At 41.7% G+C, this 22,854-nt stretch overlaps 2 protein-coding genes across 3 annotated transcripts in view; one reads left to right on the top strand and one right to left on the bottom strand.

The window, feature by feature from the left end:
- The window catches only part of slx4ip (SLX4 interacting protein), a 45,733-nt gene extending 25,921 nt beyond the window's left edge, over window positions 1-19,812 (bottom strand). Inside the window, exons 1-4 of one of the 2 annotated variants that reach the window (XM_061789611.1) lie at window positions 19,659-19,812; window positions 18,959-19,015; window positions 8,735-8,824; window positions 8,302-8,428 (exon numbers count right to left, since the gene is read on the bottom strand). In XM_061789611.1, coding sequence (XP_061645595.1) covers window positions 8,302-8,428; window positions 8,735-8,824; window positions 18,959-18,985 — 244 coding nt within the window. In that variant the 5' untranslated portion in view covers window positions 18,986-19,015; window positions 19,659-19,812. Of the gene's footprint in view, window positions 1-8,301; window positions 8,429-8,734; window positions 8,825-18,958; window positions 19,016-19,153; window positions 19,421-19,658 lie in introns of those variants that run through there. The other variant, XM_061789610.1, reaches the window with a different exon arrangement.
- Window positions 19,678-22,828, top strand: mkks (MKKS centrosomal shuttling protein). The gene is made up of 4 exons (XM_061789609.1): window positions 19,678-20,699; window positions 21,593-21,774; window positions 21,870-21,980; window positions 22,048-22,828. The coding sequence occupies exons 1-4, from the start codon at window positions 19,715-19,717 to the stop codon at window positions 22,465-22,467; spliced, it is 1,698 nt and encodes a 565-aa protein (XP_061645593.1). The 5' UTR covers window positions 19,678-19,714; the 3' UTR covers window positions 22,468-22,828.
- The last annotated feature ends 26 nt before the right edge of the window (window positions 22,829-22,854 follow it).

Raw genomic sequence — 22,854 nt, 5'->3', positions numbered from 1 at the left:
CGTTGATGGACACTAACGGTGAGGGATGCCATCAAGCTGAATCTCAGATTCAGGATCTCAGAGTAGAGCCGCTGCCCCTCCACATCGAGAGGAGCCAGATGAGGTGGCTGGGGCATCTGATTCGGATGCCTCCCGGACGCCTCCCTGGTGAGGTCTTCCGGCCACGTCCCATCGGGAGGAGACCCCGGGGACGACCCAGGACACGCTGGAGAGACTATGTCTCTCGGCTGGCCTGGGAACACCTCGGGATTCCCCCCCCCCCCCCCCCCGCCAGGAAGAGCTGGATGAAGTGGCTGGGGAGAGGGAAGTCTGGCCGTCCCTCCTAAAGCTATTACCCCCGCGACCCGACCTCGGATAAGCGGTAGAAAATGGATAGATGATGGATGGATGGATGGATGGATAATAGTAGTTTATATTGTGAAAGTTTGTACTACTAAGATAAGGGACGGAGGACTAATTTTGTGCAAAGAAGTTGTGAGTTTAAGTGAGCTTAAATTATGCACGGTATTGCAAATTTGCAATTGAAAACTCATATCTAGGTGTTGTTGGATCAGGATGTCTCTTCTTGCTGGGTCCATTGTGAAACTGACTAACTGACTAAGGCTATGATTATTTAGTCCAGTGTTTCCCAACCATCAATGAGCCAAGGCACACATTACACACTTGAAATAGCTCAAGGCATACTACCAAACAAAAATGTCACAAAAAGTACAGAATACATACTGAAATAATGATGATCTCGTCTCAATTTACTCGCAAATTGACTTACTCCGTGTGAAATTGGAGAGTGTTTAATTTAACATAAATCTTATCTATACGAAGGAAGCCATAACATTCTGTTGTATCACAGGCAACAGGTGACTCCAGTTTTATTGTACCTTCTGCCATCTAATGGAAGAGCATTCAATTATTTTGTCTGTCACTATTCAATATCTCCCTGGCATAGATAGATGAACAAATATATATATTTGTAATTTAAAAAAATAATCATTTTCTGACAAATTAAGTGAAATTAGTTTTTGAAATTTACCGCAGCACCGTGGTGATCTCTCTCTAACTTACGTTAGTTCAAAAGAGTGTGTGCAGTAGTTTGTGGTGAACAGTCACATGAATGTGATTCGTGCTATGGCTCAGGCTCTAATTATATGGGAAAAGAGTGTAGTGTGACAGCTATGGCAGGGATTGTGGTTATGTGCTAAGAAACTGCAGTTGACCCCATGGCTGAGGTTAAGAAGAAAAGTGAGAAAACTTAAAGTAAGGACAGGAGAGAACTTGGAAATATGACACTGACTAGGAGGAGAGGGAATGCCCAAAAAGCGCAAGTGGCAAAAAAGTGAATGGTGCATCAGAATATTCACTGGGAGTGGTCAACAGTGGAGTCAGGCTGTCCTTTTAAGAAAGACAGTGCACATAGAGCCAAGTTTTTAAGAGCAACATCAACACCACATAGCAGTGGGAGGAGGGGGTTGACCAGCGGGGGCCAGAGACAGGAGGGTGAGCAGGAAGAAGGGAACGCACGCTGCAGCGCCTACGCTGATCAAGATCCATTTTGAGCCTAGGCCTTGGAATTCCTTTGTTCCTGTCACAGGTCTCTGTTTCACCCTTGCCTTAATCCCAGGCTGCCATGCGCCCAGAGCAAGGCAGGTAAATCTGCCACTGGCATGCTTCTCTATTTACAGACAAGTCCCTCACATTGCAGCCACTGACGTAAATAGTAAGAGTTGTGGTGGCTAAGGGAGAAACAATGAAGAACACAGTCGGAAGAGCTGAGTCTTTATTCCCAAGAAAACAGACCTCCAGCACATGCACAATGTGGGTTACTCAACAGTTTGCTCTGTTTGTTTAAGGGATATAGAAGGGATCTGTTGGCCATGAAATGGGAGGCATCTTTTTTTTTTTTTTTTTTTTAAATTCACATAGAATAACAACACATGGGTGTGTGCGAAATGGTAATTTGTAACACATTTTCCATGAGTAAAGAAATCCAACAACACTTGTGCTTTTCCTACAATGACCATGGTCAGGCTGCCTTAAGCCCCCTTCATAGGGCTGCCAAGACAAGTCAGTGGTACACTGTGCAGCAGTCGCAAAGCCCTCTCCCACGGCTATTAGTGACCATTCATCTGGGGAGCCTGGGAAAATGCCTTTCTAGCCTGTAGTGACCATGGGGAAAGAGATTGGCAGGTGTTCCCTCCCCTCTAAGCCCTGGCACCTGTGCAGGAAGAGGAAGAAGTACCCAGGTCTGCCATGGGCTGAAATGAACTCTACTGTAAGTACCACCAAGAGTCATTGTCACACCTACTCTAGCACGGGTAGGACAGTTCTCAAACACAAGGTTACATGTAGAAAGAGGCCTTATGTTGGAAGACCACCTTTGGTACATCATCATATACTGGTACAGCAGACAAAATACATCTAGTAATGTGGTTGGCAGTTGGATATTTGCTAAATCTAAGTGGGCCTTAGTAAGTTGTAATACCTGACTAAGTTTGTTAAGATGTGTAAATGGACTTGGTAGTCTCGTATCTACATGAGGATGGCTTTAAAACTCCTGCCGTCAGTTAAAAATCCCTCTCTTCCTTACAGATCATATAAGATAACGGAATTGTAATGCTTGTGGCACAGAGACCCCCCTCATTACTGATATGCAATTACTTTAAAATAACTAAAATAATGACCAAAAACGTAATTACTAAAAATTGTTGTGTTCACTATGGTGCACCAAGGAGATCGATGGCCTCTCCCAGGATCTCATTTTCCTAGCCTTCTAAAGGTTTTGCATGTTCATTCTGCTTGCACAGAGCCAAATAGTTTGGTGGGAAAAGTTCCCTCTGTTCCTCTCTCTAAAAACATAAATAAATCACATCACTATGAGCTAATCACTGAGTCAAGTACCCTGAGTAAAAAAAAAATAATAAAAAAAGAAAAGGGGGTAATGTTCCCCGAATACATGGACAGGCTCTCATCAGACACAATTTAGCTGCATACTCCGACAGAGTCAAATACAAGAAACAAAACATCCAAACGAGAGGATATAAGGGGGTTGCATATTGTTCAGATGAGTATAAAATGAATCTTTTGTCATTCCCAGATATTAACCAGTGATTGGGATCACTGTTTTTGACCTTATTTAACACAATTATCAAAGAAGGAGGACCTACTTTTTGAAGAATATTGCTTCATCCAATAAAGTTCCACGGAAAATATAATGGAATCTGTGGTCAGAAGCATTAAAATGTTTTTTTGTTTGTTTTAATGTTCTTTGAAAGAGATTTTCTGCTGCTCGTTTTCTTTTAGTATGTCATCTATCTAGATACTATGACTAAGAAACTCTTGCACTGGAGGTCCTTGGAATGTTAAAAGCTGTTAATGGCTTATTTGAAGTGCCAACAGCTGAAGTTTTTACACTCCCCTTATAGCTGGCATTAGCTCAAATACTACAAGAACAACAACCCCCCTTAATACCAACCTCTGTTGGACTATTGGCAAAGTGTAATTCCACTTGACACCTTTTCTATGTACAACAATGTACGTGCATGTCTTCTAGTATCGAGTATGTCATTCTAGCTGTTGTGCTCTCAAATAAATTTACTATAATCAGGCTCTGTGCGGAAAAAAAGATTTGTGCAGGAAACTGGCTTCCACTTGCAACAGACAACCTCGAAGGACTTATGTGAGCGGATTTGTAGGTTAGCATTTCACCTGTTTGCGGAATTGACGACCCAAAAACTTAATACCTACTCTGGGGTTAGGTTGGCTAAACCTAGTCTGTCCTCCCTTTTTATGACTCCTGCCTGCCTGCTCACTTCTCACAGCCTCTACCTTTACTGTTCAGCAACCTCTCTCACAAGGGACAATAAAAAGGGTAACAATGTCATTACGCTCACTTAATCATTTTTACATGCATATTTCAGTACTGACACACTATTAGTCCCCTTGTTCACACAATGAAGAGTGTGTTTTTGTGCCCGTTTGTTTTCAAGGCCTCTCCCTGTGATCTTCATCATTAGAGATGTCTGTCTCTCTTCAGTCTATCATGAGGAATATGAGTTTCAGTAACCTTACACTGTGAGTCTGTTCACACCTTGCCTAGTGGGAAGACTCACTAGCACTGTCCCTTGGACTTGCAATTGTTCTGGTGAGCACACCCAAAGATGCATGCAAGTACATTTTAATCATCGTAACATTGCCTATTTAATGGATGTACTGTATATTGGCATAAAGTGGAACTTCCGAAATCAACTACAATCGATTAATCTGTCGATTTATTTTTCGATGAATCAATGATTCAGATAAAAATACATTTTAAAATTTCAATTCCTTATTACAAAAAGGCCATTATTTCGAATTGACAGTGCAGAAATACAAACATAATTGATTCTGATTCAGTTATTGGGTTGGTTCAGGGATTTGGACAATTTATGGGGCATTATCAAGTGGAAAATGAGGGGCACCAGACCCAAAAACAAAGAAGAAATGACAGCAAGCATCAAGGAAATCTGGGCTTCCATAACTCCCAGGCAATGCCACGGGCTGATTGCCTCAATGCCACGGCGCATCGAGGCAGTGATTAAAGCAAAGGGATTCCCAACCAAGTACTGAAGATTAACATATCATTTTGAAAGCACCATATTTTGATTAATTTAATGTGACCCTAATTTCTTTTTTTTCTCCACAAAAACTGAGAAGTAAATTGTGATTTCTGCACAGTATTCTAATTTTTTTAATTCCTGATTTTGTGAGTTTTATTAGCTGGAAGCCCAAATTAGGTAAAAATAAACAAATAAATACTTGAATGTTTTAAATTGTGGGCCCTGAATCTATAATCTATGAAAGTTTAACTTTTTGAATGGAATTATGGAAATAAATGAACTTTTCCATGATATTCTAATTTTTTGGAAAGGGTCTGTATTTCATCCTTTATTTAACCAGTTAAAGCTTATTGAGAGATACAATTATACAGGCAGCCGAAATTATAAAGTGCATACCACTACAACATTCATACAATGAATAAAAATAAAGACTTAAAAAAAGAATGATATTAAAATGTATGACATCCGATTTAAAAGTAACAAAGCCCAAATGCTTTTGAGTACATATGTTTTTTTTTTCGTTATTATTATTCATTCAAATTTGGCAGGCTTTAAGATATTTTTGGATCTCTTTAGTGGGTAAATGACTCTATACCTATGTGCCAAATGTTTAAAATTTGTTTAAGTGCAGTTTTTGCAAACAGAGAGTCTGATTTATTTATATTGTTTTATCTAAGATATTGTATTTATTGTTCTACATTACAATGCAATATTTAATGTTCTTTAGAATTGAAAGTTAATTGTTCATCAAAAGGATGTAGTTCAATTATTAAGCGCTATAATATCATTATATCAGTGGCATTAAAAAACAACTACTACTAATACTATCACTTATCGAGACAGAGAGAGCAAGAGCAATGGATAACACAAAAATACTGTACAAATGTACAACTAAAAATCTGCAACATAATGTAACGGGACCACGAAGTAAAAACCGTCATATAGGGGAAGATTACTGTGTCTGTACTCCGTGATGATAAGTTGTAGGGACTCATTGTTCCTGGGCTGGGACTCACTGTTTCCAAAAGCTTTTCACCAACAAACAAACACACACACACACACACACACACACACATACTGTAAATAGGGTGGCTCTTAAATCTTGCATCGACGGACGCAGAATGAATATGCTTCATGCGCCCCTGCTACTTTTTGTGCGTCGCAGAGGCGGGACGCACATCAAATGAGATCTCATTTAATTTGCGTCCCACCTCTGAGACGCACAAAAACCTCAATGCAGAAACATAAATTCACAATGAATCAGTCCCTGGTTTAGTGCGTAACGTCCGTCAGAAAATAGGCAAACATATTGATCATTGTTTTCTAAACAAAAAGCAGATGTTTGCGCATTTCTTATTTTGATTGAACACAAAGATATGCCATCTGCTTTCATGGAGGAGTACAGAAATCTGACAATAGTTACTGTTGAGTGGCTGAAATCAGAGGATTTCAACGATTTTAAAACAATTCATCGATTATTAAAATAGATTTTGATTAATTTGCTAATCGATTAGTTGTCAATTAATTGATTAATTGTTGCACGTCTAGTTGAGTATAATGTCATGTCTAGAAAAAGGGTCAAGTCATGAAGAGTAGCATGAGAGGCTGTGCTGTGGCCACAGAGCAACTTTATGGGCTGACTGCTCTATAATCCCACTCTCACAATTGGGGTTGGTCTGTTGAGTGAGCTCAGTTAAACTGCCCTTAACTGCTACCTGTGAAAACCCCGCCTGCAGTATAACATGCAGCTGGGAGAAATGGGTGGGATTCTCTGAAGGTAGTGGATCAAATATACAGGTATATGTGTGGTGGTTGGGAACTAGCACAGATGAATATGTAATTAGAAGTGCAACAATTAGTCGATTAATCAAAAATTAATCAATTATCAAATTAAGCGATAATGATTTTTGATAATCAATTAATTGTTAAGAGACTTTTTGAACTTAAAATTGTGTAAAAATAATAAAGCCGGAAATAATAAATAATGTTTTTTTTCTGACATGCAAGTGAAATTATTGTGTTTTCTTTTCTAAGAATGTTTTGATTGTCCATTTTGTAATATTACCAATGAGTAACTTCTGATTTTTTTGACCACAGCATGAACATAGAAAAAATAAAATGAAAAAAATTACAGAATAAAATGTGAATGTGCAACTTCTTATGTTGCTGTGTGTGTGCGGGTGCATGTGTGTATGTGTGCACAACACATCTGCAATTTACTGCACGGTGTTTTCTAAAGTTATAAGTGAGCTGAAATATCCACGTTTGGGCAGACAGTGCCAGATAAATACTACAATACATGAAAGATGTTGTTTTTGTTCATCTAAATGTAAACAAGAGTAGCGCATGGTAATGATGACCATCCCAAAATGGTGGCCACGTAGGCACGACGATCAGCCGTGCTGGCTTATCGAGTGTTCATACCTATGCCCGGGGAAGCCCAATAGAAGACGACGTGTGAGGTCATGTGACTTTCTTGTGTCGTTTGCTTGGTGAACTAAACAAAGGCCACTAGTACTTAAATTGGATTGGCGCAAACAGCGTCCAATGCGGAAGTCAAAGTCGTAGTCTCGCTCACAAAATAAGTTGATGAATCAGCAATAATTGATACATAAAAGTAGCGAGCGACATTTAGATCATTGTAAAAGTACCGTTACTTATTAGCAGCAGAAGCGGCAGAAGTGTTTTTTCTGGTCTCGTCAACTCCAACAGGCGGAACCTCAGGCCGATGCGCTCGCATATTAGTCCGCCGCGGAGTAATATTCAGAAATTACATCTGTGTGTGGATGGTGGATGTGTGGAATGGATCTAGCTGCCAGTGTTCAAGGAATTCGAGACAGCCTATGACGACACTGGAAAAACTCAGCGGATCTATACGATTCACGTGTATGGCCTATTTTGAGTTCAAAATGGAGAATTTCGCTGAAAGGAGACTGATTTGTATGTATGCACTACTACTAATTAACTACTAATTGTATAATGAAGGAGACTTATTATCTTTGTGTTTAATCAAAATAAAACATTTGTAAACACCTTGCACTTTGGAAAACAATTATCAACATTTTTGGTTGTTTTCTGACATGTTACAGACCAAATCAGTAATTGAATCATAATAAATTTAACTAAGCATTATCACTTTGAAATAATGTCCTGTTTTTCAATAAAGGGATAGAAATGTAAAAATGTTTTTTATCGGAATTCATTGAAAAAAATAATCAACAGTTACATCAATTATTCACATATTCGTTAGGTACAGTCCTATATTGAATACACATACACACACATATATATAATATTCTGACAAAACCTTGTTTATGAGGTTAACAGAAGCGTTCTTCTGCTGTCAAAGTCAGTCGAAGTCGCCATGTGCGACATCGCCCCCTGGGGTCACTAATTCTGATGGGTCGCAGATTTTTCCTTAACAACAAGTGTTTGGAGTTTTTTGAAAGAAAGAAAAAAAAACTATTACACCACGATGGGACAGGCTCGTTGAGGAGAAACAAGCACAGGACCCCACTAATTAAACCAACTACATTCAGTGTAAAGGTGTGTTTTTATTGGTTTCTATGGCAGTTGTCAAAATGTCTCTACCTGAAACGAGTCGATGGCGCAAAAAGGTTGTGGACCGCTGCCATAATGGACAGAGAAGGCAATAAAATATGCAATGACAAGCATTTGACTATTGCAATGTGGATAATAAAATGATTACCTTTTACAATAAAAGCTGAAGCAGGTGCTAGCTCCTTTTTGTGTTTTGGCTGTCTTCCTTTTTGAAAGGAGTCTGCGTACTGCTTAACTCTTTGCTCCACAGAATCACGAATCAGAGTCGTAACTTCCTACAAAACAAGGACATTTCATTAGATTAAGCAACAAACATGCTGTAGGACTACTAAAAGACTGCATTTTATGATTGCACTTGTGGCTGTCCACTGCCACACTTGTGGACAGCCAGTGTGCAGGTCTGTAAAAAAGCTAGGTGAGGAACAATAAAGTCCACCCCCCCTAAAGAAGAACAGGCACAAGGCTCAAAGTCATTTTACATTCCACTCTACTGTTTTCCTTTAAAGGCCCCAAGCAGTAGAGAAGCTATATAGTCACTCACACACTTAATCACACGTACACCCTTTTCATTGTGCCTCTACCTCGATGTGTCTTGTAGTAAACCAGCTGGCGTCCTCTTGGCTGCCCAGGGGCAGGATGTGGAGATCCACCAGCACAGCAAAGTTCCCACACTGTAACACAAAGAGGAAGGACAGCCACAGGTTGCTGTGGGGCATTGAGCTCAGAGAACACAAAGGGAATCAGACTGTGAGTGATTGACAGTGAAACAAACCACAAATGACCCCTGATGTACTCGAACATCACCCCGGGCCTTTCAAAGCAGTCCTTTCACTCCTCTTTGTCTGTCTGACGAGGCAGCCTCTAAACATTAATTATGGCGCTGTCTGCCAGCTTATGTTTTCTCTTTTACAGCATAAAATGTTGGCTTACGGTTTTACAACTCTGCAAAGATTTACAATTCAGTTCCTAAAGTAGTAAAGGCAGACATGCTGGAAACATATCCTGAAGATGCATCCTTTAAATGCATATTTAACCAAATCAGAGGAAAGTGCTGATTAAGCTCCATGAAGATACATTAAAGCAGTGAGTGTGCCATCAGAGATCATCAGAAGTGCAGAGGGAAATTATCCATCCATCCATTTTCCATACCGCTTATCCTCACTAAGGTCGCAGGCATGCTTGGAGCCTATCTTAGCTGACTCTGGGTGAGAGGCGGCGTACACCCTGAACTGGTCGCCAGCCAATCACAGGGCACATATAAACAAACAACCATTCGCACTGACATTAATACCTACGGGCAATTTAGAGTTTTCAATTAACCTACCATGCATTCTTTTTGGGATGTGGGAGGAAAGGAAACCGGACTTCTTATTTTCCTTTCGGCTTGTCCCTTTAGGGGTCGCCACAGCGCGTCATCCTTTTCCATGTAAGCCTATCTCCTGCATCCTCCTCTCGAACACCAACTGCCCTCATCTCTTCCCTCACGACATCCATCCAACTTCTCTTTGGTCTTCCTCTAGCTCTCTTGCCTAGTAACTCCATCCTCATCATCCTTCTACCAATATACTCACTATTTCTCCTCTGGACGTGTCCAAACCATCCAAGTCTGCTCTCTCTAACGTTGTCTCCAAAACATTGAACCTTGGCTGTCCCTCTGATGAGCTCATTTCTAATTTTATCCAACCTGGTCACTCCGAGAGCGAACCTCAACATCTTCATTTCCGCCATCTCCAGCTCTGTTTCCTCAGTGCCACTGTCTCTAATCCGTACATCATGGCTGGCCTCACCACTGTTTTATAAACTTTGCCCTTCATCCTAGCAGAGACTCTTCTGTCACATAACACACCTGACACCTTCCTCCACCCGTTCCAACCTGGTTGGACCCGTTTCTTCACTTCCCGACCACACTCACCATTGCTCTGGACGGTTGACCCCAAGTATTTGAAGTCCTCCACCCTCGCTATCTCTTCTCCCTGTACCCTCACTCTTCCCCCACCACCCCTCTCATTCATGCACATATATTCCGTCTTACTTCGGCTAATCTTCATTCCTCTGCTTTCCAGTGCAACCTCATCTGTCAGCCTATCCATCACCACTGCAAACAGCAAGGGGCTCAGGGCTGATCCCTGATGCAGTCCCACCTCCACCTTAAATTCGTCTGTCACACCTACAGCACACCTCACCGCTGTTCTGCTGCCATCGTACATCCATCCATCCATCCATTTTCTGAGCCGCTTATCCTTACAAGGGACACAGGAGTGCTGGAGCCTATCCATGCTTCTACCTCCGCTCTTGTAGGTCAGCCTATGTTCGTGCCTCTTCTGGAAAAAAGTGTTCACTACAGCCATTTGCATCCTTTTTGCAAAGTCTACCACCATCTGTCCCTCCAAGTTCCTTTCCTGGATCCTGTACTTACCCATCACTTCTTCATCACCCCTGTTTCCCTCACCAACATGTCCATTAAAATCTGCACCAATCATGACTCTCTCTCTGTCTGGGATGCTCAGCACTACTTCGTCTAGCTCCTTGCAGAATTTCTCTTTCACCTCTAGGTCACATCCTACCTGTGGGCCATAGCCACTAATCACATTGTACATAACACCCTCAATTTCAAGTTTCAGCCTCATCACTCGATCGGATACTCTTTTCACCTCCAAGACATTCTTAGCCAACTCTTCTTTTAAAATAACCCCGACTCCATTTCTCTTCCCATCTACACCATGGTCAAATAATTTCTACCCTGCCCCTAAACTTCTAGCCTTACTGCTTTTCCACCTGGTCTCCTGGACACACAATATATCAACCTTTCTACTAATCATCATGTCAACCAACTCCCGAGATTTTCCTGTCATAGTCCCCACATTCAGTTCTAGGTTCAGTGCTTTCCTCTTCTCTTTTTGCCGAAGAACCCAATTTCCACCTCTTCTTCTTCTTCGACTTCGACCCACAGTAGCTGAATTTCCGCAGGCGCCCTGTAGATTGTCGGCGCCGGTGGCGGACGTTGTTAACCCGGGCCACGACCGATCCGGTATGGAATTCTTTGGATGAACGCTCATATTTGTTTGGCAAAGTTTTAAGCCGAATGCCCTTCCTGACGCAACCCTCTGCATTTATCCGGGCTTGGGACCGGCCTATAGTTTTCCCTGGCTTGTGCCCCCCATAGGGCTGCATTAGGAAAGGAAACCGGACTACCCAGAGAAAACCCATGCAGGCACGGAGAGAACATGCAAACTCCACACAGGTGAGGCCAGATTTGAACCCACGTCCTCAGAACCGTGAGGCACATGTGCTAACCAGTCATTCACCGCGCTGTCTGGAAATTAGCCAGTTTCCTTAAAACTGTATGTCCAAAAAGTATTATTTATTACACATATATCTATGTTTGTCGATCTATGTTAGCAACATATAGTGAAAGGCAGAACAATTACAGTAAATGCTCTTCAATTAGATGGCAGATGGTACAATAAACCTGTGTATCCACCTGTTGCCATGCATTGAACAGAATAAGTCCTGGCTTTCTGCAAGTAATTCAACTATATGTTCTATTTAACAGGCCCAGATTTCACAGTACACCGAGTAAGTCAATTTGTGAGTTAATTGATATGAGATTGTAGATCATCATTAGTTCAGTATTTTTATTTGGTGGTGTGTCGTGAGATTTTTTTTTTATGTAGAATGGGTGCTATGGCTTAATAAAGGATGGGAAACACTGCCAGCCAGAACAGACGCGGCTAACTAACCTGCTGTTACATCTTTCTCAAGCTGGGCTGATTATGGTTTATACATGAGTGCAAAATGTGCTCTAGAGAGCAAACTGACTATGGGTCTCGTGTGAACCTCACCTCTCTCTGGACAAAAGCAAGCCAAGGACTGAGACCACCCACAACATAAGACTGAGTAGCAACAAGTACTGCCCTATAACCAAGATGCGCGAAAATGCAGTGAACTGAAAAAAAAAAAGGGCGAAACACAACAATTTACAGAAATAAACAGATTTCAGGCTTGTTGTGTGGAACAAGAAACCGCTATGTACACACAGAAGACATTATTCATTGAATAAAATGGTACACTCAAAGCTTTGTTTTGAGCGTGGCAAATCCCATGCGCTGAAGATGCAGACTGAACTCAACAACTCATAACCGTTTTGTCTCACAATGGACAAGTGCAGAGAATACTAAACTCTAAATCATAGTAGCATACTAGTCGATTACGAGGCAATTGCTAGACTGGCATGCACAGTGGTCAGCACGAAAAATAATGCTGGCTCACGAAGCAAGTTGCAGAAATGATGATTGAAGCCAGCCCAGTCCATCTATTTGTTCACAGATTTGGGCAAATTTGGGGTCATAGATCTTTTTTCAACAAGGCCTAGCAGCAAGCAGCATGTAATGACCAATAAAGTCTATTTCCGAATACACACACACCAATCCACACATCACACATACAGTATAACACGGTCCACAGTTCGTTCATGTGATGCCAGCACATTGCCTCTATCTGTTTAAATTTCAGTTCAAAATAAATCTCCATTCTGAACAAAAAGACCTCCCAAACCAGGCCCAGAGCGGAACCAATGAGCCCCACTTTGCAAAATGCGGCGCAGGAACAACGCCATCCAGCAAACTATTTCTGATAAATTATCATCTGATAATGAACTTTATGAAGATTCCCAAGAAGACTAATTCAAAATTATAAAAGGCATTCATATGGAGTTGACAAATGAAAATCGGAACTGATAAATTGCCCCCCCCCCCCCCAAAAAAAAACTATACTCTTTGTTCAAACAATGCTTGTGGAAAAAAAAACACTGTAACAAAAAAGACAAGACACTAAAGCACCTGTTTTCCCAATGCTGAATTTCCATCCATCCATTTTTTATACCTGTTCAGTGTCGAGGGAACCTGGAGCATATCCCAGAGGACCAGGACGAAAGGCCGGATTTAACCGTTGACTGCTCGCCAGCCAATCCCAGGAATGCATTCAAATCTAGTGTTTAAATGTATGCATGCTGCCTATCAGTGTCAGCTCTTCTCTCCACATCAGTATTCTTTCCATCCCATGCTCTTTGTCTCTCAGCAGTCCATGGTTGACTGGTGGTCTCAGCTGACTGCCTCCAACAATTACAAGTGTGTGGGAAAACCTAGCAACAGAGGGTCAGGCCTTGTCCATCAAAGCTGACAGAAAGACAAGTGGGGGTTCCACAGTGGCTTCTTGAGCTGCATTTGGAAGTCCTCAGCTGGTTTGGGTATCTAGCCTTTAACATTTCAGACCTTAACAGAAAAAGTATATACAAATCGTAATTCAAAACACTGTTATAGAGACTGTTGCAGTGCTGCAATGAATGCTGTAAATCTGTGTTGGATGACTCACTGACACTAGGTGCTGCATATTAAATTCTACCATGGATCACAAGATCTATCTATTAGATGCATGGCTTCATTTTAAACAACCTAGTATGAGCTCTAAAGAAGAGCACAAGGTTAATTTGATCAATATCTTAGGGGGAGCAGTAGAGTTTCATGAAAAAGTCTTTGGAGTGGCATAGTTGGGTGAATCCCCTAAAGTTATTTCTCAGCTTCTGATTGAATCATTTACTTGGGACAAACAGCCAGATATTGAGCAAACGTTTGACTAACTTTCTTTTATCACATTAGAGGAATAGACAAGACCTGATGGAAAAGAGGCATTCATGATAAGCATCAGTCTTCCCTTTACTCAAAAACAGCATGTGATTTCTTTTCTGAGACTGGGGCACGACTGGAATGTAAACTAATGCAATCACACTAATGAGAAAACTGTTAATTTACCGAGCAAAGCTTTTCGGTGGAGGTACAGAATTCCCTTATTAGTGACAATGTTAAATGATCGGCTTGAGATTCTACAAAATGACATTGGTGGTGAGTGTGGCAGATAGTGTGACAGAACGAAGAGGGACACAAGTGACAGAATCAAATTTTACAAAAAGAGTTCCAATACATTTCCATCATGTGGTCTAAATTTGCCATCTCCCTACACAGAGTGACCAGTGAATCTCTGAGGTGAACTCTGACATGAACTATGACCTCCATTTGCGACCCCCTTTTTCACGAGATATTCACAAGCAGCATGAGGCTTTAGTAAAGGCACACCGGAAAGAGGCCAAAATATTTCAGTATGCTTGTTGAATGCCTGAACTTTAAAATGAGCCATGTCAGCCATTGTCGCCGCACATGCCTTTCTCGTACAACATTATTGGCCTTAGCCTGAAAGCATTTCATTATCCTGACATATTCATTAATCAAATGCATTAAGTATGTTTAACAATTTTAAGGCAATACTCTGTGAGACTGTTTCACTTGTTGGAAAGAAAGCTTTGATAAAGGGCCAAGTTCTACAGGAAGTTCTCTATTCATGCATACTAAAGAGAGCCAGCACTGCTTTGTTCTCAGTCTTGCACAGACCTTTTTAGCATTATGGACATGGGCTGTAGGCTGAATGAGAAGCGGCAAAAGAAAAAAAAACTCAACTTAATACAATCCTTTGTTGTGCCATCTTTTGTGTGTTCACACAATGTGCATGAATAGGAGTGCGTCTTCCTGCAGGCAAAGCTAAACTATCCTAATTCTCCCTGCTGCCAATCTTATAGCCATGGCCTGTATAGAAAACAAAACAAAGACAACAGAAATATCTGAAACATAAGCTCACCGCTGTCCACCGCAGGCAAAACAAGATTCAAAACAACTCCATTATATTTTCTGCCCGTAAATAAACAATTCCTGTCACGAACCAACCCACTGATGATTCCCTTCTGTTCTACAGGGCTCTGGTCTATATCACTTTCAGTTCCAAAAACACTCTACCTTTCCTTATCTCCTTTCCAGACCGGGCTGTCCATTCTTGCTGCTACGAGTTGGGCACAGGGCCCGAACACTATGAGCAGCTTCACCCGCCTCCCCACCTCGCTGCCCTTTCTTTGCCTTTGCTATCGCGGCATAAAAGAGCCAGACCTTCTCAGACTGCACTTAGCTCAGAGGCTAACACTAACCAGCCACAGATGTTTACATTAGATGAGAAGGGGCAGCACATGTGGTCTGATTCGGTAAAACTTGCATCTCTCCCTTTTTCTGACTTTCTTTCTCTTTCTGTAGTCTGAAAACAATCTGGGGGAGTGCACTACATTGGTGGGTGTGACAACTTTTCTTCAGGCTTTATTTGACTCATTATAAACTCTCTCTGTGAGTCACCTGGGTTTCCCCTTGAAAAAAAATAAACAAGGTTCTCCACTCCAATTTTGCAAACTGCCAGATACTGAGGGGTGAGTCTCAAGAATGTCTTATTATTATTAAGGCAAGTGTGTGTGTGTGTGTGTGTGTGTGCGCGCGCGCAAAGCACTCTTCATACAGGTTAATGTTAGCACACCTGAGTCCTCTTTTTTTTTTAAATTAAAAAAAAAAAAAAAGAGACACAACCCAGGAGTGGAATTCAAACAGCAAGAACGCGCAAGAATATCTCTTAGAAACGTAGAGCAAACAAAGCTCAGGTAGACATTGCCTCCAGAAATTGGAGAATACAAATTGCTGGCTGGGAGGTGTTTGGCTTCTTTATGGAAAGTTTCCATACACTATAAGGCAGTGCTAATTTGTTTTATTTTTATTTTTTACCAATGTCACCTCTTTAAGAAGATTACCTTTGTTGGAAAACGTCAAAATGTTTGCACTGATAGTGTACAGACACATGATGTGTGGTCCAAATGGGCTCATCTACAGAATGACAACAACACTAAACAGTGCATAAACCTCTGACATAAAAATGTTCTGCGGTACCTCAAACATTTTCTACTAAAAAAACAACTGGGTTTCTTCCACCGCTTACTACATTAGATGTTTAGATGTCAGCTGTGTATTTTGCCAATAAAAGGCAGATTGCAGGGTTCTAGAGTGGTAATGTCCTGGCAGCCAGCACTTCAGTGGATCAGTGTTTTTGCCTGCAGGCCCTTTTCGGGAGGTCTATGAAGTGGCGGGTGCACCCCCTTCAGTTCTGCAGACGAGGGAGAGAGCTGCTTTGAAAAACCTAACGAAAAGGATCATAAAACTCACTGGTGAACAGCCTAGTAAACACGGCACTGTGAATCAGAGAACATGATGCATAAATGCGTTCACTATGCTTGCAAACTGCAATGGGGAAACTATAACTTATATACATTCCTAAGTAAGTTTCCATGGAGAACGTTGTCCTAGAAGTTGATCCATTCATTAAAAGCAATGTGACAATGGTGTTGGTTTAGTGAAAGAGGAGCCAGTTGCAGTGCCTTGAATGCTATTGTTTAGCCTGATCCCTTCTTACATGCTTGTTTGTGGTTAGTTGGTTGAGTGTGGTTGAGGCTCTGAGCATTTTCTCAGGCAAAATAACACAACTGTATCATTATGTGCCAGTGGGAAGGAACCCGCCGTGAACCTCTCGCTTTTTACTCTCCCACAAGCAAGTGATGGTGGGGGGTAACGGGATGGCTTATATGCAGGCATGCATATGAAACAAATAAAGGGGAGTGAATGCAATATCTGGTCAGCAGGGCACACATGGAATAGTGGAGGATGTGGAGATCAGTGCAAAATGTCTGAAGCCCTTGTTCAAAACTCTCAATAAATGAAACATCAACAAAAGAGGGATCAGCAGCTTTGCCTGCACTTAACAAAAACATCTGAGGTGCATTATTGCTTACAGAGAATCAGACAGAGGATGAACAACTCTGATTTTTTTTAATAGGAGTTTCCTGCCTTGTATATAGTGACATTCCCATTAACAAAGAACCAGGGGGAAGCAATCCAGGAACTCGAAATTGCACTGCTACGAACAAAACCATCAGTCCGTTATGACAAGACTGTTAAAACGTGTAGTAATACTTCCCTCTACTGGCAAAAGATTGTTACTACGAAAAAATACAATCAAAAGAATCTTACTGAAAACATATATTCAGATCATTATTTTTCCTGAGTCACTGATGGTGTAGTGGTACACTCGCCTGACTTTGGTGCAGGCAGCGTGGGTTCAGTTCCCACTCAGTGACGGTGTGAATGTGAGTGTGAATGGTTGTCCGTGTCTATATGTGCCCTGCGACTGACTGGCGACCAGTTCAGGGTGTAGTCCGCCTTTCGCCCGAAGTCAGCTGGGATAGGCTCCAGCGTCCCGCGACCCTAACCAGGATAAGTGGTGTTGAAAATGGATGGATGGATGGATTATTTTTCCTCAGTTTCACAACAGAAATTGTATTGTTTCACTAGAAGCCATGGAAATGTATGTTGCTTCCTGGAAATAGTAGCTACAGACTTTAGAGTCTTTAGCATCCCATGTGCATATTATGTGAAAACATTTTGCAAATGGAAATAATGACTAGCTTTGTGGTTGGGAACGTGTGTCTGACACCTTCCATTATAAAAATACAGCAGATAGTGGACTTCTGAGGTCGGGGGTTTAAATCTCAGCTCTGGCCTTCCTGTGTGGAGTTTGCAGGTTTTCCCCGTGCTTGCATGGGTTTTCTCCAGGTATTGCAAAAACATGCACGTTAGGTTAATTGAATACTCTAAACCATATATGTCAAACTCAGGCCCGGGGACCAAACTTGGCCCACAAGGTAATTATATTTGGCCCGCAAGACCATATCGAATGTGTATTAGAGCTGGCCCGCCAGTATATAGCACATGCACCACTAATATTACAAATCCCAGAATGCTTTGCTCGTGTGTCGGCCCATCAGTCTAGACCGGCGAGCACCCCTTCCCTTTCTGTTGCAGTCGTTAGCAACTATGCTACCAGTCTCCTCGAGCAAGCTCTACAATCTGAGACTGTAGTGATTAGGAGATCCAGCAAAATCTCCTCAAATAATGAGCATCGCTGAAAATAAACAGCGATGCTGTGACCTCCAATCAACCAATTGTCACCTTTGGTAACGTGTTGTAAAATATATATACAGCTGCTTCTGAAAATAAAAAAGGTTGACTTTCTGTATCGTACAGCTTTATCGTGAGCATCTATCCATCCATTTTTTATACAGCTTGTCCTCATTAAGCTCGCAGGTGAGCTGGAGCCTGCCTATACCAGCTGACTTTTATGGACGAGAGGCAGGGGACAACCTTGGAATGGGGGCCAGCCAATCGGAGTGCACATAGAGTGTACAGACGAACAACCATTCACACTCACATTCACATTCACACCTGTGGAGTATGGACAAGTTAAAGTCTTCAATTAACCTGACATGCATGTTTTTAGAATGTGAGAAGAAGCCGCAGTACCTGGACAAAAACCCACACAAGCACAGGGAGAACTTGCAAACTTCACCCAGGAAGACCGGAGTCGACAAGCCAACCCTGGACAGTAGAACTGTGAGACAAGCGTGCTAGCCACTAGGACACGGTGCTGCAAAGCAATCATCTCTGGAAACCATATTTGAATTAAACATCTGAAAACAACTCAGAATCTACTTTTCAACTACATATGTGGGCATTATTGTTGTATATGCGACATTAGCCTTTATTTCAGATTAAACCCTTTCTGAAACAGCTGACATGAGCGTAACAAAGCGAAAAGAGTACAAGCAGATTTCTCAGGAAAAATGTAGTTCATCGTTGTTTTAATAAAACTTTGCAAGTCCAGAAACCTACTTTAAAAAAACATATATTGTACTTTATTATAATCATGGACGAGAAATCCTAGCAGAACAAAACACACTGTACGGTACCGTACTACAAAGTGTAAAAAAATAAAATAAAATAAAAACTCCAACCGTATTAGAACGCTATACATATCGTTTACTGTATTCCCCTTCCACTTACCTTAATGACAAATTTTAGAGGCGCCATTGCAGTTAATCATGGAGTACAGTACTGCGTCTGAAAGAATACAGTGCAGGATAAATTTCTACGAAATCGGCCATTAAACCTGTCAACAGCTGTCTTCCTTTTCATACTTATTTCAGAGAACACCACGCATAAATAAATAATTAGTTATAAAGGCATGCATCTACTTACTGTACAGTAAAATGTGACGGTAGATTTCCTACCGCCAGTAGTTTTGAAATTCTGTCCAGTGATTTGGCTGATGAAGATGACGTCACAGTCAGTGTCTAATCATGCGACCGGCGTAAACTCGCTCCTTTTTTAAGTTACTAAGAACGTGAACCTTAATCTTTTCTTTATGTTTCTTATATCACTGTAAGTTTACACCTAAAATTCATTCATTCAAATTGTAACTGTAGCAGATTCGTAACATGTTCATTAATGCGACCACAAGACAAGTTGGACCAGCAGGACCTAACGCTTTGGCCATTGCTATGGAAACAAGTATTCCTGATAGAAGCCTGTATTGAATTTGAATAACAAAATAATTTAACTGATTGCATTTTACTTAAGTATGATCACCACTCAGTTAAATGTAATAAATATATAAGACACAAAATAGTTGATATCTCAACATTATTGAATTCACGTTTTTCCGTTGTATTTTTAATTACGATCAGGCAAAGATGTAGCTCACCTCGCAACAATGTATTTGCCGAATTAGTTTTTCAAGTGAACATTTCGGGAAAGGCGATGTCTCGACTCGTTAAGAAATCACCAGCGCTTTGCACGGATCTACCACTGGAAAGTAGTGACATTTTGAACAAGCTTCATGTTATGGGTCAGCTTCTCAGATCTTGTTTTGGTCCATCGGGTAGACTGAAACAAATCCACAACAACATCGGAGGGCAAGTTGTGACCACCTCAACGTCATCGGTGCTACTTCCAGCCATTTATTCATCGACAGCGTTTCTAAATCTAATTTTAGCCTCCATTCGCAGTCACATTTCTCGTTTTAGTGACTGCGGGTTGTTTGCAGCAATTCTTTGTGTGACTCTTATTGAACAAGTCAAGCAGTCTGGTCTAAGAGGAAACGAGGCCATCAGGATAAATAGACATCTGTTGGGTCTGTGCACTAATTATCTTCACCAAGAGGAATGTGGATGTAAAGTGAAGCTCGACTTTTGCAGTAGCCAAAACTTAATTACGTTGGCTGGCAGTATTGTCCGCAGCAAACCCGGCAGTTTGCTAACGGAGTACGAAGCGCTTCACATCAGCAAGATGGCAGTGCAAGCCTTTTTACTGACTGTGCCGTCTAACAACACTGGTGTAGTAACCCTGGGCATGGCAGTAATTGTGTCTATTGAGGGTCTTCCTGTAAGGGAATCGGCAGTATTTCCAGGATTATTAGTAGACATTCCTGATGGTTTTGAGGACTCTGAGGTGAGGAATAACTCCTCTAATCCCCTGCGGGTGCTATTGTTCAGTACATCCCTTGCTGGTGATCTTTCTGAAATAGGAGATGGACCGATTGAGGTCCACTATGGCGGTGACATGGACTCTCAGATCCTGGATCACCTCCTCGAGATTGGCAAACAGGCACTGAAAGATGATGTGAAGCTATGTGTTTGCCAGAAGGTCATCCATCCAGTTCTACAGCAATACTTGAGGAGTCACGGGATCATAGTTGTGGAGAGAGTTGGCATCAATCTCATGCAGCCGCTTGCTCAGCTCACAGGTAGCCACAACCTGAGACATCATTGCAAAGTCATGTTTCGTGTGAAACAATCATCAGAATCAGAATCATCTTTATTTGACAAGTATGGCCAAAAACACACAGGGAATTTGTCTCCGGTAGTTGGAGCCGCTACAGTACGACAACAGACAGTCGATTGACAGAGAATACTTTTGAGACATAAAGACATTGACAAAAAGAGTCACTGGCAGTATTCTCCGCAGCAAACCCGGCTTTTGATTTATGGCCCCCAAATATCGCATATAAAATTGGTCTATTGCTGTAAATGAATGCATGAAATCAATGCTAGTTATATCCTAATTTGGGTTAAATGTTGAACACTTAAATCCCTTTTTTTTTTTTCAGGTTTAAAGGTCCCGTATTTTGGCTATTTAGATAGACCTCAATAGAGTGACTCTCTACCATGGGCTTAGTATAAAAGTGTAAATTTCATTTCAAAACGCACCTTGGGTTTTGTCATGCGAGTGTCCAGAAAAAGCCCCCCTGACAGCTACTTCAGTTTGACCCAGTTTTGTATCCACTTTGTCTATATTTGGCTAAGACCGCCCCCTTTCCTCTGATTGGTTGCCTCCGTGTAGAAGACCCACTTGTGAGAGCACGTGTTTGTTATGTTGACAGAACTGGCTCGGGAGTCGAGATCTTCGCTAGTGACATTGATACCCACGAGAAATTCGAAGGACCTGATTTCAGGCCTCGGCAGAAAAACATCCGGGACTCATGAATGCGTGTACGATTTTAATTCACGTCACGTTTACAGAGGCACCACAGAGACAATATTACATCCCAAATACAAGAAAAAGTTGGTTTGGCAAAATATATCACCTTTAATGTGAATTGTGTCTATCACACCTTTTTTTTTTTTTTTACCTCTACAGGGGCCCAACCTGTGGCAACATTACACTGTACAATCCCTCTCAGGGCCTATGGAAAGGTGGGGAATGTCAATTCTAGACATTTTGGGTCCAAGACTATGCTGCATTTATATCCTGCGGAGGAGTCTGTGATTTGCACCGCAGTCCTCTGCCACAGGAATGAGACAATGTTAAATGAATTGAAGGTATGAATAGGTTAAAAAAAAACAAAAAAAAAAAAAAACAATAGTTGATAAGCAGTAGTGCATGTTGTTTATTTTTGTCTGTGTGGCCATTAAAGGTGGCATACCAGAAGACCGAACACGTGTTACGACTTACCCTGAGAGAACCGTTCGCTTTACTTGGAGGCGGCTGCACTGAGACCCACTTAGCTGCTTACATCAGATACCAAGTAAGAGCAATAATATTCTTATTTGCTTTTACCATTTACTGCACTTAATTGTTTTATTTTATCCTAGTGTGACGCCACTGGAAGTACATCGGTGTTAGGCTGCTCACAAACAGAGTACCTGCTTGGCGTGGAGGCTTTCTGTAATTCGCTTGAGTCAGTGGCTGCAGCACTACAGCATGACAGTGGGGATTCTCTCATTGACCTGACTTGCGCCCACCACTGGACTCTTCCAAAAGATGTGATACAAGAGGACATGGAGGCTTCTGTGAGCAGGTGTGGCTGTGGACTGATGGAGAGTAGAAGAAAGAAGTGGTGTCACTTGAAAACTAAATATCCAGTGTTCTCACCTGCATCCCTGTCTAAAGATATTACTGTGCATGCGTGTGTGCTTGACTCCTTCACAGCAAAACTCAATGCTTTACAAGTTGCCATAGAAACTGTTAATGTTATCCTCGATATACGATATATAATACAAGATATAAAGTAACTCAAAATTTTCAGAGTGGTCTGTGACAAGCAAGAAAAGGGGTACCCTGCCTCTCGCCCAGAATCAGTTTGGAGAGGCTCCAGCACACCCGCTACCCCCGTGAGGATAAGCGGTACGGAAAATGGATGGATGGATTCCGTCCATCCATGGTATGTCCTGCTCAGGGTTGCAGGGAGCTTGAGGTGACCTGGGTGAAAGGCAGACTCCACCGTGGACTAGTCACCAGTCAATCACAGGGCACATATTGAGATTCAAACTAACAGTCACACGATCAGTGAGTGGCAATTGAACCCATGCTGCAGGCAATGAGTGAACCACTACAGAGTGACAAACTCATTGTCGCTCAAGGGCAACATACAGCTTAATTTGATGTCAGGTAGCCCGCAC

Source organism: Phyllopteryx taeniolatus, chromosome 11 (genome assembly GCF_024500385.1).
Source record: "Phyllopteryx taeniolatus isolate TA_2022b chromosome 11, UOR_Ptae_1.2, whole genome shotgun sequence".
Taxonomy (NCBI): Eukaryota; Metazoa; Chordata; class Actinopteri; order Syngnathiformes; family Syngnathidae; genus Phyllopteryx; species Phyllopteryx taeniolatus.
The sequence above is the reverse complement of the archived record's forward strand: the minus strand, read 5'-3'. Positions and strand labels throughout refer to the sequence as shown.

Coding starts and splice junctions, on each gene's coding strand:
- mkks (XM_061789609.1), top strand. CDS start 19,715: ATGTCTCGACTCGTTAAGAAATCACCAGCGCTTTGCACGGATCTACCA. Junction 20,700..21,592: donor GCCGCTTGCTCAGCTCACAG/GTAGCCACAACC, acceptor TTACCTCTACAG/GGGCCCAACCTGTGGCAACA. Junction 21,981..22,047: donor CTGCTTACATCAGATACCAA/GTAAGAGCAATA, acceptor ATTTTATCCTAG/TGTGACGCCACTGGAAGTAC.